This window comes from Ochotona princeps, chromosome 1 (assembly GCF_030435755.1).
Source record: "Ochotona princeps isolate mOchPri1 chromosome 1, mOchPri1.hap1, whole genome shotgun sequence".
NCBI classification, from domain to species: domain Eukaryota; kingdom Metazoa; phylum Chordata; class Mammalia; order Lagomorpha; family Ochotonidae; genus Ochotona; species Ochotona princeps.
The window spans coordinates 105,674,346-105,691,671 of NC_080832.1; the positions used below are offsets into that span (position 1 = coordinate 105,674,346).

A 17,326-nucleotide genomic window follows, 5' to 3' on the forward strand; every position below is an offset into this window, starting at 1 on the left:
CACAGTCAATGCATGTGCAGGCTAACTGTCAATGTCAGGTGGCAGCCTTGGGTATTTCACCATGAAAAATCGATTTTAAATCCATCTCTTGAGATGAATGGAAGCTATCACCCTAATAGGCACTTACCCCTGGCCTTTCGCTTATAAGGTTATCAATAAATGAATAACAAATAGCATGGAGAGAAGGAAAATGTAAGGTAGTTTCATTTCATTAGCATTTTGTTATGGATTAGAAAAGTTAGCATTGTAATAATACAGACCTTGAAAATGCATTAAGGTGAATCATGAAACATGCACAATTTAAGTCTAAAGCACTATGGGACAATGGTTATAAACATGGCCTCTGACGGTTAATTGCCTCAAAACACCAGATCTGATTCTTTATTATTGTGTGTTAAGAAGCCGTCACTCTTCATTCCTTAGTCTTTCATTTGTGAAGTAAGCTTAATAAAAATAATACCACCTACTTCCTGGGCCCATGTGATGATTGAATCAGCAAATGCATATAAATTGCACACACTAGGTAATATAAATATTAACCACAACCAACAGCTCAAAAGACAATTTGGGGGATATGCTTTACCTGCAAGTAATCGAGAAACTGGCAGGTGAATGCTAACTTTTTCTTGGGAAACGCAGTATCTGATAGTTTCCACTGAATGGCCACAAATGCTTAGTGTGATTGGCTGTTCACCATCAGTAAAACCACCATGACACTGCATCAGTACAGCCAGGCATTTCTTGTAAGCTTCAATTAACACTTTTTCCTACAAAGAGAGGGTTTTTCTGTAAGTTACTTGCAAGGTTGGACTGAATAAGTACCTTAAATGCAATGATAAGTAAGCATCTCAAATGAGTATATGGGTAAAAACAAACTTCATCCTCCCTCCCAAATATGGCCTCTCTTCAGTGTTCTCTGCCTCAGTGAACGAAATGTCTATCAACAGGGCTGTGGAAATCTAGAAGTCATGGATATCCTCCTTTCTTTCATGCCTGTGACCAATCCATTAGCATGCTAGTAATCTCATTTTCTGAATTTATCTCAAAACTGTCCACTTTTTCTCTAGTTCTATTGACTCCAATGAACTGCCAACCATGACTGTTACATTCTGCTCTTCAGTTCATGCTTGATCCACTCATCCTTCATAATATAATTCTTAAAAAAAAATTTACTTATTTTTTTTAATTGAAAAGTCAGATTTACAGAGAGAAGGAGAGACGAAGATCCTCCATCCGCTGGTTCACTCCCCAAGTGGCTGCAATGGTTAAAACTGAGCCAATCTGAAGCCAGAAACCAGAAACCTCTTGTAGGTCTTCCATGTGAGTGCAGGGTTGCAAGGGTTTGGGTCATCCTCAACTGCTTTCCCAGGCCACAAGAAGAGAGCTGGATGGGAAGTAAAGCAGCCAGGATACTAACCAGTGTCCATATGGGATCCCGACACATGCAAGGCAAAGACTCTAGCCACTAGACTGTTGCACTGGGCCCAATAATATAATTTAAAAAAACACATTATCAGGAGATGGATGTTTGACCTTCGGGTTAAGCCATCAGTTGAGATGTGTACATCCCAAAGTAGAGTGATTCCAGCTGCCTGCTCATGCATAACCCAGAAAGCAGTGGGTGATGGCTCAAGTGATCAGGTCCCTGGGATATCATGAGTTTCCAGCTCTTGAATTTGGACCCAGTCAAGTTCCAGTCACTGTGGGCATTTGGGGAGTATACCAGTAGAGTGGAGTGTTCTCTTCCGGTCTATCATTCTCTTAAATAAGTTAGATCAAATTAAACCAAAACCATGCAAATCAGGTCATGTTTGTTTCCTGATTGGCAGCCCCTAATGGCTAACTGTTTGAATTCAAATAAAATCCAAACTTCTTTTCATGGTCCCGTAGGTCAGGTAGTCCTGACTGCCTCTCCAGCCTTGACCTCTATGCTCTAACCCAATGTCTTCTCCTAAGTCCTGGACAACTGCAATCCCTGCTGTCACAGGATACAATGCAGCAGACAGCACAGGAATCTTCTCTACGCTTTGTTAACATTTACATAATGCTCAGATCTCATGGGAGCCTTCCTTGGTCTCCTAACTTGTCTAGGTTCTATCCAGACTTTCTTGTTACCAGTATAAAACTTTATTTTTAGATAAATTTACAAGTTATTGTTTTACATATTTAAAGTCTAGAAGAGATTAGAGAGGGAAAAAAAAAGATATGTTAAGGGATCAAGTGTAGAGTATGGATTATTTATTTTCCCATCTATTTTAAAGTTGACTTTAAAAAAATAGCTTTCAAATTTTAATTTTCAAAATTTTATTGAGTTCTTAAGTGTTGTTTTATGAGCTTAGTAGCACTGTTTTCTCTAGATCTCTTCAAAATTTTCTTAAGTATACATTTTCCTCCCCCTCATCTGATTCCATCTCTTTCCTCACTCCCACCCCTACTTGCCACCCCAGAGGAACTTACATCTAAGGCACACCAGTCCTGCATCATTGAGATGACATGTGTTAATTTCATTTGTAGTGTGAAGGCTGCTTCCCATTCCGGCTCCATTTCAATATGCTGTCCAACTTGTCGTGTAATTGGATCCATTCCCTTAAAGGACACGAAAAAAAATGTTACAGGAATACAAAATTACAGTTGTTCTCTTAAGTGAAAATCTGGGAAACAATGTAGAATAAACACATAAAATTTAGAAGGCAAGAGTTTTAAAAAGGACACGTCAGTAGGAGGAAGAGACATAGTGCTTTAAGTTATGTGGATGTAACATTTTCTGAAATATAACAAAAAATGCAGGCAAAAATCTATTATTTTGGAAGCAATTTTCCATGTTAGTGACAATAAACTATTTCATACTTTCCTGCCTAATTTTTCAAATCGCTTTTTGGCTAAATTAACATGTTTTAAAATCTACTGAATTCATAACTATATTTTATATTATAATAAAGTTTTTATATTTATGCCCTAAGATGCAAATAAAAGTCTGTATGTAGCCTGAAAGTAAAACATGAGAAAGGTCAACACATTTTTTTAATTATACATGCCATGTAACACAAGTTTGTCTATTCATCTTTTATTTATTTCAAAGGCAAAGTGATATAGACAGATTGTACATATCCTGGTTAATTCTTCAAATAGCTCCAATAGCCAGGGCTACGCCAAATCAGACATAGGAGTTAAAACTCTCCATAAGTAGTAGGGACTCAGCACCTAGGCTACTACCTGCTGTCTCCCAGGTACAACAGCAGAAAGCTGGGTCAGATGTGGAGGAAGCGGTGGCTCTGTATTTCAGGCACTTCAGGGACTTGGGTATTCCAAGCATCAGCTGAGCCATTGTGCCACAATGTCCACACCTCAACACCCTCTAATACAAAAATTAACGATTCATCAACCATTACTGAAACTAGGTAACAGGTTTTTTTAAAAAAATGATGAGTTAGGGTTAAGCCTTCACCTGTGACAACTGCAATTCTGTATGGGCACCAGTTGGAGTCCAGGCTACTCCACTTGCAATCCAACTCTTTGCTAATGGGAAAGCAGCAGAGGATGGCCCAAGTTCTTGGACCCTGGACCCACATAGGAAACCTGGAAGAATCACCAGGTCCTGGCTTTGGACTGACTCATCCCTGGCTATTGCTGCCATTTGGGAAGTAAACCAGTGGGTGGAAGCCTGTCTCTCCTTTTTTCTCTGTAACTCTGTCTTTCAAATGAAAACACAAATACCTCTCTGTTTTTTTTTTAAGATAAGTCAACAATCAATCAATCAGTGGATTCTTCAGCGACCTCATAGTGCTTGGAATGGCGAGACTGGCAACAATTCATAACTGTTGAACTATCAAAAGCACTTGAGCAAGACCCTCAGAGCATGCCCCAAATCATGGACCTGGGATGGGTGGGAAACTGGGTGGGGCTTCTCTCTTTATCTCCCCCTTTAGCCCAGATACAAGAAAAAAAAATGTGGAAAATAAAGTCTTACCCACTTTCCTGTGGCCCCTGAACCTTTTTGCCTTAATTAACTATGTAAAAATTATTAAAAAAAAAAGATAAGTCAATGTTGGTTATTTCTTTTATCAAGAAAGTCAGTTGGTGGAATGGGTGTTGTGGCACAGTGGGGCAGGCCACTACTTGGGGATACTTGTATCTGACACTGAAATGGAAGTTTGAGTCCCAGTTATTCCGTTTCTGGTCCTTTTCATGCTATTGTTTTTGGGAAGGCAGCAGATGAATGCCCAAGTACCTGGGTTCCTACAGTTCAATTGGGAGATTGGAATGAGTACTTGGTCTGGCCCAACCATAACTACTGGGGGTATTTTGAGAATGAAACTGCAGATGGAAGATTTATTTCTTATTCTGCACAAGTAAATTAATAACTCTAAAAAAAACACCCTGGAATTCATAATAGTTCTTGCTCACATTTTTAGATATTTCTTATTGTCTTATAGCTAAAATTGGTTAAATATCCTTTCAGTTTCTACTTCTAGGTTTTGTTTTTTTGTAGAGATGTTTCCAAAAAACAGAATTAAGTGGGAAAATGGTCCATAACACATTATACAACTACCACACCAAGAGAGACAAAAACATTGGCAATAATAAAAATAATAAAACAAGTGTAATTTCTTGAATTGACTTGAGTATAATTTCTCTTTAACATTTATTTTCTTTTTTATTGGAAAGGCAGATATACAGAGAAGGAGACACAGAGAAAAAGAAATTCCATTAGAGCGAATCAAGATGGCGGAATAGGGCAAGGACACGTTTAAACAGACAGAAAAACATTTAATCAGGATGAAGCAGAGAAGACATATTTCAGGAACTAGGAAAGGACAGAACAACAGCAGAGGGGTACCTGGAGACTGACAGACACAGGAAAGCAGTGGACACAACGGTGTGGTGTTGCAGTGACTGATACTCCAGCAGCATTCAGCTAATGGCGATCAGAACTCCACCAGGAGCCGGAACTCCACCAGCAACCAGGTGGGAAGGGACTTTCACTGGGAGCTCAGGTGGTGAACCCAGACAAAGAATTGTCCGTCCTGCTGGTCCATTTGATTTGACCAGGAGCAGAGACAGAGCAACAGATCTCAGACGGGCAGTGCGAGAACAGGGTGGATTTCATAGCCCAGTCAGCCCCCTAAAGCTGAATTGGTCACCATTTTGTGTAAGGGGGAAAGGGCAAGGGAAAGGACTGAGCATGCGCTGAGCTGGGAGTGAGCTCATTTCTGACTCGGTGAACTGCAACGACGTGGCATTCTACAGGTTCCAATCAAGACAGGTCTGTGTAGCCCTCGGATCTGATGGCCAGCAGATCAAGAACTCTAGCAGTGGTGCTACATCAGGTGCCATTTTGCGCACTGTGGCAAAAGCTTTGGGACTGCAGGGGACAACAGTGAATTGTGCATGTGCTGAGCTCGCGAGAACTCACTGAGTTACTGGATTGCGCTAGTCCCGCAGCAAAATTATACCGACTGTGGCATCATACTGGTCAAACTAGGTCCATGTGACACCCAGACCTAACGTCCAACAGGTTCCAACAAGATCAGTGCCACCAACAACCTAATCATATAGGACACCAGGTGTCTCCCTAATCGTGGGACCTGCTCCAACCGGAAGTAGGAGAAAGGTTGCAGAGACAACAGTGTAGCCTCAGCACAGTATCACAGGAGGTGGAGAGTGGTGAGCCAAGAGCTGGGGCTGTGGAGACCACGGTGGAAATCTGACATAAGAACCCAGACCTGGAACTCGCTGGAGGTTGTGGCATAAGCGGCTGCAAGCAAAAAGTTGTGTATCAACTGCAATAAGTAAAATCACATTGTAGACCTGTGGGTGACACAGCTTAGAAACCTGCCCCAAGGAGAAGACTCTGCTAACCAGAAGTACAATGATCAAGAGCAAAAGAAGACACAAAGGCACAATGAATACTACCGAAAACTCCCCTGCAAAGGAGCAAAACCCTATACCAACTTCAGAGTTAACTGAGCAAGACATCGAGAAAATGGGGGACACAGAATCCTTAAGACTCATTTTAAAGATCTGATCAAAAATGAGAAGCTCATGCAAGAGTTCAAGGAATTTAAGGAAGCCACAAAGCAAATCAAGGCTGATATCTCAGAAATTAAGAACACAGTAGAGCAAATTAAAAGTACAGTGGAGAGTCTCCAAAACAGAATGAAGCAAGCAGAAGAAAGAATCTCAGCATTGGCAGATATTTCCTGTCACCAGGGGAAGCAAACAAAAAGCTGGAAGCAGAGCTGGATCAGGCCAAAAAAAGTATTCAAGAATTGAAAGACACTATGAAGAGGCCAAATATAAGAGTTATGGGAGTCCCAGAAGGTGCAGAAAGAGAAGCTGAGTTTGCAAATGTATTTAATCTGGAGAAAGAATTGGGAAACAAGATCCAGGAGGGGCACAGAACTCCCAACAGGCTTGATTAAAAGCGATCTTCACCAAGACACATGATTATCAAGCTCTCTTCAATTGAATATAAGGAAAAGATCCTTAAATGTGCACGTCAAAAAAATCAATTGACGGGCCCAGCGGTGTGGCCTAGCGGCTAAAGTCCTCGCCTTGAACGCCCCGGGATTGCACGTGGGCACCGGTTCTAATCCCGGAGGCTCCACTTCCCATCCAGCTCCCTGCTTGTGGCCTGGGAAAGCAGTAGAGGATGGCCCAATGCATTGGAACCCTGCATCCGCGTGGGAGACCTGGAAGAGGTTCCTGGTTCCCGGCTTCGGATCGGCGCGCACCGGCTGTTGCACTCACTTGGGGAATGAATCATTGGACGGAAGATATTCCTCTCTGTCTCTCCTCCTCTCTGTTTATCTGACTTTGTAATGAAATAGATAAATCTTTTAAAAAAAAATCAATTATCATATAAAGGAATGCCAATTAAACTCACAGGAAATCTCTCACAGGAAATTCTACAGGCAAGAAGAGAATGGAGTGACATATTCCAGATTCTAAAAGAAATTGTCAGCCCAGGATAACATATCCAGCAAAGCTTTCTTTTGTCTTTGAAAATGAAATAAAATTCTTCCACAGTAAAGAAAAGTTAAAAGAATTTGCCTCTTCTAAACCTGCCCTACAAATCATACTTCAAGATGTTCTCTTGGCAGAGAAGAGGAATAGCACCTACCAAAACCAAAGGCAAACGGGAAGAGCACCCCAGTAAAATAACAACAGAAGACTAAACCAATGAACAACCCATTCCCAAAATGACAGGACCAAAGTACCATCCATACATACTAAACTCTGAATGTAAATGGCTTAAGCTCAATCAAACATCATATATTAGTAGACTGGATTAAAAAAATAAAACCCATCTGTTTATTTTCTGGAGGAGACATACTTCAACAAAGATCAGCGGAAACTGTATCACATGGGTTTTGTTGTTTTCTGTTGGTTTCATCTCTTCAAAACACTTTCTTCTGATTAAATCATTCAATGACATGTAGATCATGCAGTGGCATCATTTTCTTCAAGAAGGTTCTTGATTTTCATTTCTTCAGCTACATGTTAGTCATTTAATAGCAAGTTATTTAACTTCATGGTGTTAATTTCTTTTTTCTCCCTGATGTTGATTTTGTTTTGTGGCTTTTCACTTAAGGGGATGTATAGTAGCTGTGTGATGGAGACTGTCATATCTAGTAACATGTCATTTAAGTTCAGGGCATTGTAAATTTCTATTTTTCTTTCTACTGTTGATTTTGTACCATGACTTTACATTTAAGGGGATGTACAGTAGCTGTGAAATGGAGACTAACATCCAGATGTGAAGATGCAGTGTAATATGCATTTCTGCTTCCAGACAAAGATGGACTTACAATGAAACTGTTCACTATACGTTGACAATAGGATTCTGGACTCTCTGCCATTGTCCATGCCCTCAATGATGGACATATGACTGAGTATGAAGAACTATATGTTAGTAATGATATAGAGGAACTAGGTGGGGGGGAGAGAATTGGGGAGGGGATAAGGGAATATGGAACTGTATCATAAAATGATAATAATAAAATGATAAAAAAAAAAAGAAAAGATTACACACTGTGATCAAGTAGGGTTTATCCTGGAAATGCAAGATTGTCCTAACGTCTGAAAATGTATTCATGCAATGTACTATGTCAATGGCCTATAAGTCAAAAACCATATGATCACCTCAACAGATACAATAAAGGCAATAAAAAAAAAATTTCATTAGCTAGTTTACTTCTCAAATGGCCACAATGATCAGAGCTAGGCCAATCTGAAACCAGGAGCCAGGAGCCTAGTCTAGATTCCCATACCAGTGCAGGGTCCCAAGGCTTTCGGTCATCCTTGACTGCTTTCCCAGGCTACAAGCAGGGAGCTGGGTAGAAAATGGAACAGCCAGGATATGAACCGGTGCCCATATGGGATCCTGGTACATGCAAGGCAAGGATTTAGGCACTAGGCTATCACACATGGCCCAACTTGAGTCTAATTCTTAGTAAACACAGTTAAAGAAAAAAACCTTGTAGCCTCTACAAAAAGAACATTAATGTTAACCAAAAGAACTGTTCAACACAAATGAGCAGTGGATACCAGCAGCTTGGCTGTGATCTCATTTGCTCTACAACCTTTCTAAGAGACTTTCCATTTGAAAGAAGCTCCTTGGTACAAACTGCAGCCATTCAAATTGATCATTTGAAAATGTGTCAAAAATTATAGCAAATGTATAAGCAGAAAGGTGCTTGGGAAAACAAGAACAAGAAGAAAGTGTTTGCTTGTTCATACCTGCATACATTTTAATAATTCCAAAAAGGCATCAAACCCTTCTAGGAACTTCTGCCTTAGCTCATCTGACCATTCTGTTGGCTTGCTGATCAGCACATACCTGAAGAAGACAAAAGTGGCAATGAACACAGACATAACCATCAGCCCTTCACTATCAGCAGCAGCTGGTTTGATAATTGAACACAAACTTACTTGAGATCTAAGATAAGGCTCTGAACTCTTCTGAACTTGAAGGCTTGCAGAGCAGTATAGCGTTCAAACTGAAATCTGCCCTGGGAGTCTCGGTGTCTCAAATGGTCCATGAAAGTCCTAATGATTGTGGTCATCAAGTTTTCTTCTGTGATGAGCATTCGAGCCTGCAACAAAATATATCAGAACAAGTGATCGTCAAAACCCACTGGCCAGAAAGCTAAAAAAGTTTCCAGCACTGTTTAGCTCTCTCAGTTTAAATGTATTTCAACAAAACTATATAAGGTCATAAATGCTTTACTGGGTATTTCTTTTCTTTTTTATTATAGCTTTATGATGCAGTTCCATAGGCTCAGGGATTTCCTGTCCACCTCCCCAAAACCCCTCTCCACCCTATAGACTTCCCCTCTAGTATTACACTGGGTGGTCCTTCATGAACAGCCACAAGTTCATCATTCTACTACTGAAGTCTTTCCTGACACTGTAGGCAAGGACAATGTCAGAGTCCAGCATCCTACTGTCAGGATATATTCAACAGTTTCACTGGGAGTCCATCTTTGGTCTGGATGCACAGACATGTGACAGATAGTCTCCCAATCTAAGGCAAAACTGTTAGGTTTTTACTAGCAAGGGAGAAGACAGATTTACAAAAAGGAAATGTTTTGTTTTTAGAACTTTTCTTTGGTTCATTTAAATAGCATACAGGAAATGCTACCATAATGTAAAAACTGGCTAAAATAGAAGATATTAAATTTATGAATTTTGCTCAGTAAGAGGCAATGAATGAAAACACAAGCCATAGATTAGGAAAAGACATTTGTAATGCATATCCACCATTGGATACATCAGCAGAGTATGTTAAGAAAGCAAACAGACTCTTACAGATCAGTAAGACAAAGGCAGAGGGCCACAGATAACCAACATGTAAGAAGGGACTCAACTTCATTATCACCAGAAAAATGCAAATGAAAACCACAGGGAGGAACCACCACGCCCCACTGAAATGTACATATTTTCTGGTGATACCAACGTTGGTGAGCACATGAAGCACTAAATGTCCTTTCATGCATCATTAACAGAACAGGAATTGGTTCCTCATTTGGCAAGACTTTGGCTGCACCTATTTAATCTTAGCACATAAGTATCTTGCATCTGAGCAATTCCTCTCTTGGCGATGTATTTTAAGATATCAACATGGTATATCAGACTGCAAATAAGTTATTGCAACTATGGTACTGACTTGGGAATGGACCGAAAGATTGACACACTATTGGATGCACGTGACATTGTCTCACTGGCCTGTCACACTACACCCTGAGTGAACTGAAAGCATCACTTTGCCTCTCTGTTAAGTTCTACTACTTGTATCCTGGGAATCGTCAACATTCAACCAGCCACCAGACTCAATACCCCTCTTGGTCAGGTCTGTGAATTTTACTACACAAAAATATCTCTCACTAAACTCTTATATCTACTGAAAACAGTGCAGTTCAGGTTATCAAAACTTTTCTGGATCATGGCATTAGCTTCCAGTTAGATTCCTCATACTCACTTTTAATCCCCTCCAATTTGTTCTCCAAGTTACAAATACCATATTTTAAAATCACAAATGTAATATCACCTAAATTCTTCAATGGCTTCCCATGCTTGTAAGATAAAAATCCAGATTCTTTATTGGCCTATAATAATAGTTCATTAGTTGGTAAACAGACTTTAGACTACTTCAACTGTGCTAGAATATACACATAAGTATATATATACACACATACATATATACATGCTTATATAAACACATACACACATATACATTTACTTATATATATGTGTGTGTATATACACGCATGCATACCTATATACACACATTAACATAAAAGAAATGTGGTGGAAAAGCAGTCACTAAAAAAGAAAAAACCAACCTGGAAAATACATCTTGTTAAAGAAGCCACAAAACACGTATGCAAATTTGCTTCATGTTCAAGGGTCTTTAAGGGAGTTTCTCCTCTTTGCCATCTAGGTAATGTGCGCCCTATTACAGGACTCTCTCAAGCTGACCCCTCTCTGCCCGGCCCTTCCCATGTGCGCTGGAAAAAGGTGTGTTCTTAAGAAGCCCTCACTGATCTGTGGGAAAATGTCAGATCCCTCACACTATTCTCTCTCAAAGCAACCAAATTCCTCAGAGTTTTCAAGATAATCTTCATTAACTGTGTGAATTTTGTTCTCATGGTAAGTTTGCGTAAGCCAAGGATCACATTTGTTTTTATCACTATAACTGGTCGAAGCCTAGAATCATGCCCAATAAATGATAGGTGCTAAGTAAATTTGTAGGACAAATTAAGTATGAATTCTAATTTCTGTATGGTGCTCAAACAAGTTGACACTTTTGGAAACAACTGGCAAATCACCTGTGCCTGCTCTGATCGTCTGTGCCCCTTCCTGTATAGGAGGAAGACTTCTCAAACTGTCGGCATTCAACATGTGGTTGACGCTACTGCCTAAGATCAAGGATATGTTCCAGCAAGATTTAAGGCATCTAAATCTAACTGCCTATTAGCACAACACTCTCTTCAAGAACATAGATTTCATTACTCTTTTTCATCTTAAGGCTTTACTTCTGTTAACTGGAAGACAAAGTTCTTCTGGTCTTTTAGTACTTACAAGTGAAGGAACCGTGAATATCTGAACCGAGAGGTCTGCGACTGAAAACTCTCTGTCGTGGTCATCTGTCACATAATCACTCTGCAAACGCTCATAGTTCTAATAAGAAGGCAAAAAAAGGCAAGGAGTGCCGGCTATCAGTGACAAAGGCAGGCAAGCACACTCACCAGAGTCGGTGCGGTGAAGAACTGGACAGACAGAGCAGTCACCGACACTGCCCGCTCGTGATCATCCTCCATAAAATCTTTCTGCAACTGCTGGTAATTCTAAACAACAAGGGGAAGATTCACCTCTAACCCACAGTGACCACAGGTGTAAGGGCTATAAGGAAAAGTCAGCGTTGGAGGAGGCCAATAAGATAACACCGCTATGAGAATGATATGGGGGTGATGGCTACCAATTCAACCTTGCAGGAGTATTAATTCACCGTGGCATGTGTGGAATCCTGTGTGAACATTTGATTCTTCTGGAACACAATGAAGTTTCTGAGCCCACGTGGGGAATAACAGCTATCAAGATCCTGGATGCCACTGTAGGCTGGAGGGGCTGAACCACAGTAGCGTCACCCCGTCCCTGATAAAGCCAGACTTTTTATTACTCGTAGAGGCACATCAGAATCATCTGACGACTCCTGCAAAGTACAGATGCTTGGGCCCAATCTGCTCCAGGAGATCTGAGAATGTACTACAAGCATATATTTGGAAAGAGCCTTTCAAATGATTTTTAATGCTTCCTTGCTTAAGTACTCCTAACTCAAATGAAGACAAAAAAATAAGTAGTTAAATCACATGCTGCTAAAAGCGACAACTTAAAATACGTCAACTACTAGAGTTCATGGTTCTTATGTCATATCCATAATTACAAGTTGCTCCAAATAACTGTCATTTTTATATGAACTTTAATAGTAATATCATAATTTATAATGCCAGTTTTAAACTGGTCTCTTATCACAACACTGCAGTGATAGACACACATATTGCCTGAAAGTCTGCTATAATTTTACTCTTGATAAGTGATAAATCGATGATAAAGTTTTTCAGAATTTAGTGTCAGCACATTCAGATACTATCAATAGCTGCTAAGTTTCTGAAGTCGAGATACAATCATAGGCTATTGTTTCATGACCTACTTTGTTAATCCCCAAATACTAAAAAACCACTTACTTTTGCAAATCGAATAGCAAATAGTTTCTTGTATTTCAAATCCATCAGTAGACTGCTCATGAACAACTGGTGATAGACGCTCCTAGCACCTTTAAGAAAAAGAGGGCGGTAAGATGAAGATACACTAAGCAAACCAAAATATTACAGTTCCAAAGTTAGCATAAAGAATCAGTCTAGTCTACTTAATTATAAAATCAGATTTTCCAGGGGTTAGCACCATGGTGCATGCGTTAAGCCACCACCTGCAATGTTAGCATCCTGTCTAGATGCCCATTTGATTTCTGGCTGACCCATGACTGATCCAGCTCCCTGCTAATGTGCCTGCAAAAGCAGTAAAGGATGGTCTAAGTGTTTGGGTCCCTCACGCATGTGGCTGACGCACATAAAGCTTCCGGCTTTGGCCTGGCCCACCTCTGACCATTACAGCCTTTTGGGAAGTGAACCAGAGGAGGAAGATTTTTCCCTGTCTCTCCCCCTCTCTCTACCTTTCAAATAAAATAAATCTTCTGCAAAAAATCGGGTTTCCTAAATATAATTTTCTAATAAAAATAAACAGTCTATCTAATTTGGGTCATGGGCCTCCTAAAAAAATCTGCCCCCCCCACAGGTTATATCTGCAATGCTAATTTTATAAAGATAAATGTATTTACTAACCACTCTCCCAAATGAAAAAGCTTTAACATTTTGATTATTTAGGCAGGCTCCCGCTATTCCTTAAAAGCAGTTAAGAGATTCACCTTTCCACAATTTGGAATCACTGAGCATCAGTCTATCCACTAGAGAAGAGTTTTCACCATCCGGCCCTTCTTGTAATCCAACTTGACATAAGATTCGACGCAGGCCATCTTTCAACAGAAGGAGAGGTAGTCATGAGCTAGATAGCAAGCTCAGTTACTAACATCAAGAGAGGTTTCACGAGAGACTCAAACGGGCCTATACATTTGACATGTCTTATTAAAGTCAAATTGACCCAGGAAAAGTAAACATTTAGTTGTTCATATTTTTACAAAAGGGAGATAAATTCAAATTTCACATGTCATATCAAACTTTTATCCGGAATGTCAAATGATAGTTGTTAGAAAGGCATGCTTCCATGGTTTAAAGAATTTAATTAAGGAGGAAAACATCTTTCAAATCACTGAATTGTTGTTATTTAAGTGAATTAAGCCAGATTATGGTAAAATTGCTATATATTTCATTATAACTAAAGGCAGGTGCAACAGAAATTGTGTTAACATTTAAAAGAATGGGTGACTTCTGCACTAGAATACATAACAGTGCATTCCATTGATGCTGTGCAAGATGCTGTCATTGATTAAGCAAACATTTACCCTGGGCTTGTGTGTGCAAGGTGTTGGAAGGAAAATTCCCTCCTCTTCTAAATGCTAAACTCTAAAAAAGTTCTTTAAATATGAAAACCATCAAAGTGTCCAACACATTTTTTGTTCTACACTTTATCATTTAAATCACTGTTTCTAGTCTTTCAGGAAAAAAAAAGTGGAGTAATATTTAAATCTAATTATAAAAATTGCCAAATTTTATTTAAAATTTTAAATTATTTGATGATACATTTTTCAGGGAAAATTTTCAGTAGAAAATTACTTCTGATACTACTCATCAGTGCCTGTTTGGTACTTGGCAAGTAAGTACCCAATGTAAAATACGAAAACTAAATATGAAGTTAAGAACAATAATTGAAAAAGACACTTAAGAGTCAAGCCTAAACTTCCACACCTGTATATCTTTAAGCGTCAGGTGTCAGTTCTTTGCTAATGCTCTTTCCAGCAGTCTTTCAATAGCAGCATTTTGGGAATTTTCTTTATACTGAACATTTGAAGGCTATTTACCCACAGTCTTGCCTGAAGAACAGTGGGACAGTAGGACAGATAGCTTGCTTCTGTCCTTATTTTACTCATTAGATTTATATACAAAACTTGCAGGTTGGCTTTGCATATGTAGGTTCTTATTTATGTTATTGTCAGATAAACAATAACCAATTTGCAGACTATAGAAAAATAAAGCAAAACAAAATTCAGCAACTCCCAAGTGGTATAATTTCAGAGTTACAAACTATTGGTTACCAAAAGTTGCAGGAATCAAGAAAGGATATCACTACTGTGTTGTTATTTAAATTGCTAGTCACATGTTTCAGAGTAATTTTCTAGCCTATTCAGCCGAAAAGTTCCAACAGAACGCTCCATTAAGTCTGTGAGAATTTCACTGTTAGCGCATTAAAGTTGTTTATAATTATTTAGCTCAGTATTTGCAACATTTGCTTGAAAAAAAGAACCCTTTGTATGAATATAAAAGTCCCGTGTTTTCAAATTTAGAAAAACCAGAGGTTCTTGTAAATAAAGATGTTCTGAGATGGCATCTTAAAATGTGAAATTAATTATTTCACATGATAGAATTTTCAAAACAATTTTCCAATGGCATATAAGTACATTTTTAACACTCAATTAACACAAACTTTTATGAACTTACCTGAAAATCCAATAATACTTCCCAGCCACGACAACAGCTTCAAACCAAAATTTTGATGTGCGACAATAGACGAATGCATAACCTGAACTTTGAGTGGTTTCGTCTGTCTACTGGTATTTCTCTTAAAAATAAATGACAGGATGGAAAAAAACAAAAACCAACTTAAAAAAGGGTATTTCATAGGCACAAAGAAGTTAACATTTTTATTTAACATGATTATACCACTGTCACCACAGAGGTTACATGTTTATGTATAAGAAAAATATTGCAGCATTGCCTTACTTAAAACAGATCCTAATTTTCTGGAAGGAACCTTAGAAAAACAGAAAGAGAAGATTAAGTCTATAAATAACCTGCACCTTTGGTCTTGTATTTTAAAATCTGCCTGGCCAATCACAAATGATTCAACTGCTTAAACTTGCTTTATATCCTTAAACAAATTTCTCAATATAGTCACACATTTAAATAATTCATTGCATGATGTGATCATATTACCAATACTTAAAAAAAATCGTAGTAAAATAAACGTAACATGAAATTTGCTATCTGAAAATCTGGAAGCGTACAGTTCAGTGCTGTTAAGTACATTTACATTGCTGTAAAAGCACAGAGCAGAACTCTGCATCTTGCAGAACTATACTGTGGAAGCCCTCCTTCCTCCCTCTGAACGGCAGCTCGAGAACACTCCTGCCTTTCTGAGTCTGACTAAAGTGGCACCTCGCGTCAGTAAAGTCATACCACATCCATCTTCCCGTACCTTACTTCACTTAGCTTAACATCCTCCACTCCATCCCCACTACAGCATGTATCAGAGTTTCCTGTCTTTAAATATTAAGACAATCTCCTTTTGTGTGACTGTTAAGACATTTTGTTTCACCAGTCAACAGAAAACTGGTTGCTTCTACCGTTTAGCAACTGAATAATATTGCTTAGAAAGGACTTTTATAAATACTGAGATTTTGTTTTCTGGACACCCAGAAGCAAAATTGCTGGACCACACAATAATTCTATTTTTAACTTTTTGAGACACCATCTCACTGTTTCTCACAGTAGTCGCCTGTTTCCACTTCTGCCAGTAGCATCTAAGAGGAGTACACAAGGTTTTCAATTTCCATTTCCTTGACAATACTGGCTATTGTTACTACATTTTGGTAGTTGCTACCTTAACATGCATAAGGAGGTATCTCACTTCAGTTTTAAGTCGCATTTCCCTAAGTCCTGGTGATGTTGAGCTTGTTTGCATTTGCTTATGGTCTTCTGGCTATTTGTGTATCTTCTTTAGAGAAATCTCTATTCAAATCCAGCAATACTTCTTATAAATGCTTCACCCCTTTTTGTTTTTTGGCTGAATGTTCTTTTCACCCCTGCTTCATCTCTATACTACATGCCTGCATTAACACGGTAGGTATGTTTCTGCTCATTTCCCTCATACATGCAGATACTGCTTATGTACACAATCATAAAAAATTATTGGCTTAATCTACAAAAAGAGATTATTGTATGTATTCTTTAAGCATCTTAGCTTTACTGTTTTCGTTAACGACTGCATTCTATTCTGTGGATTTATTCAAACATTCTTTGGAGAAGGGGATTCACATTTCTGTTGTTACTAGTCTTATGTGACTTAAAAAAAAAGAAGAAGAAGCAGAACTGAGCATCCTGTACATACCTTTACTGGTGCTTGTATTTCATAGGGATAAAATCCCAGGAGAAGGGTAGGTACTGTGGTGCAATAGGTTAACCTGCTACTTTTGAGGGATGGTGGTGGTGAAGCTGGTACAGTGGCATAACAAGCTAATCCTCTGTCTGTGGAACTAGCATCCCACTTGGCCTGCTCTGCTTCTGATCCTACTCCTTATTAACGGCCTGGGAAAGCAGCAAAGATAGCCCAGAGCTTTGGTACCCTGCACCCATGTGGGAGACCTGGAAGAAGCTTTAGGCTTCGAACCAGCCCTGCTCTTGCTATTGTGGTTATTCAGGGAGTGAGCAAGTGGATGGAAAAATCTCTCCCCGCCTCTGTAACTCTTCCAAGTAAAAATAAAAATAAAACCTTGCAAAAAAAAATACTTCCACTTCCAATGCCACAGTTTGCG

The 17,326-nt window shown here is 39.1% G+C and overlaps 1 protein-coding gene across 8 annotated transcripts in view; it reads right to left on the reverse strand.

Annotated features, from left to right (window-relative positions):
- UBR2 (ubiquitin protein ligase E3 component n-recognin 2) overlaps window positions 1–17,326 on the reverse strand; it is a 126,725-nt gene that overhangs the window by 58,260 nt on the left and 51,139 nt on the right. For 5 of the 8 annotated variants that reach the window (XR_009245273.1, XM_058662903.1, XM_058662884.1 and 2 more), the window contains 8 exons: window positions 15,234–15,354; window positions 13,487–13,594; window positions 12,750–12,838; window positions 11,587–11,685; window positions 8,935–9,098; window positions 8,743–8,842; window positions 2,458–2,586; window positions 584–767 (listed from right to left, as the gene is read on the reverse strand). Coding sequence is in view for 7 of the 8 variants with exons in the window: in XM_058662903.1 (XP_058518886.1) it covers window positions 584–767; window positions 2,458–2,586; window positions 8,743–8,842; window positions 8,935–9,098; window positions 11,587–11,685; window positions 12,750–12,838; window positions 13,487–13,594; window positions 15,234–15,354 (994 nt within the window). In the remaining variant the exon portion in view is untranslated. Of the gene's footprint in view, window positions 1–583; window positions 768–2,457; window positions 2,587–8,742; window positions 8,843–8,934; window positions 9,099–11,586; window positions 11,686–11,753; window positions 11,853–12,749; window positions 12,839–13,486; window positions 13,595–15,233; window positions 15,355–17,326 lie in introns of all 8 variants that reach the window. The other 3 variants (XM_058662890.1, XM_058662909.1, XM_058662896.1) reach the window with 3 other exon arrangements.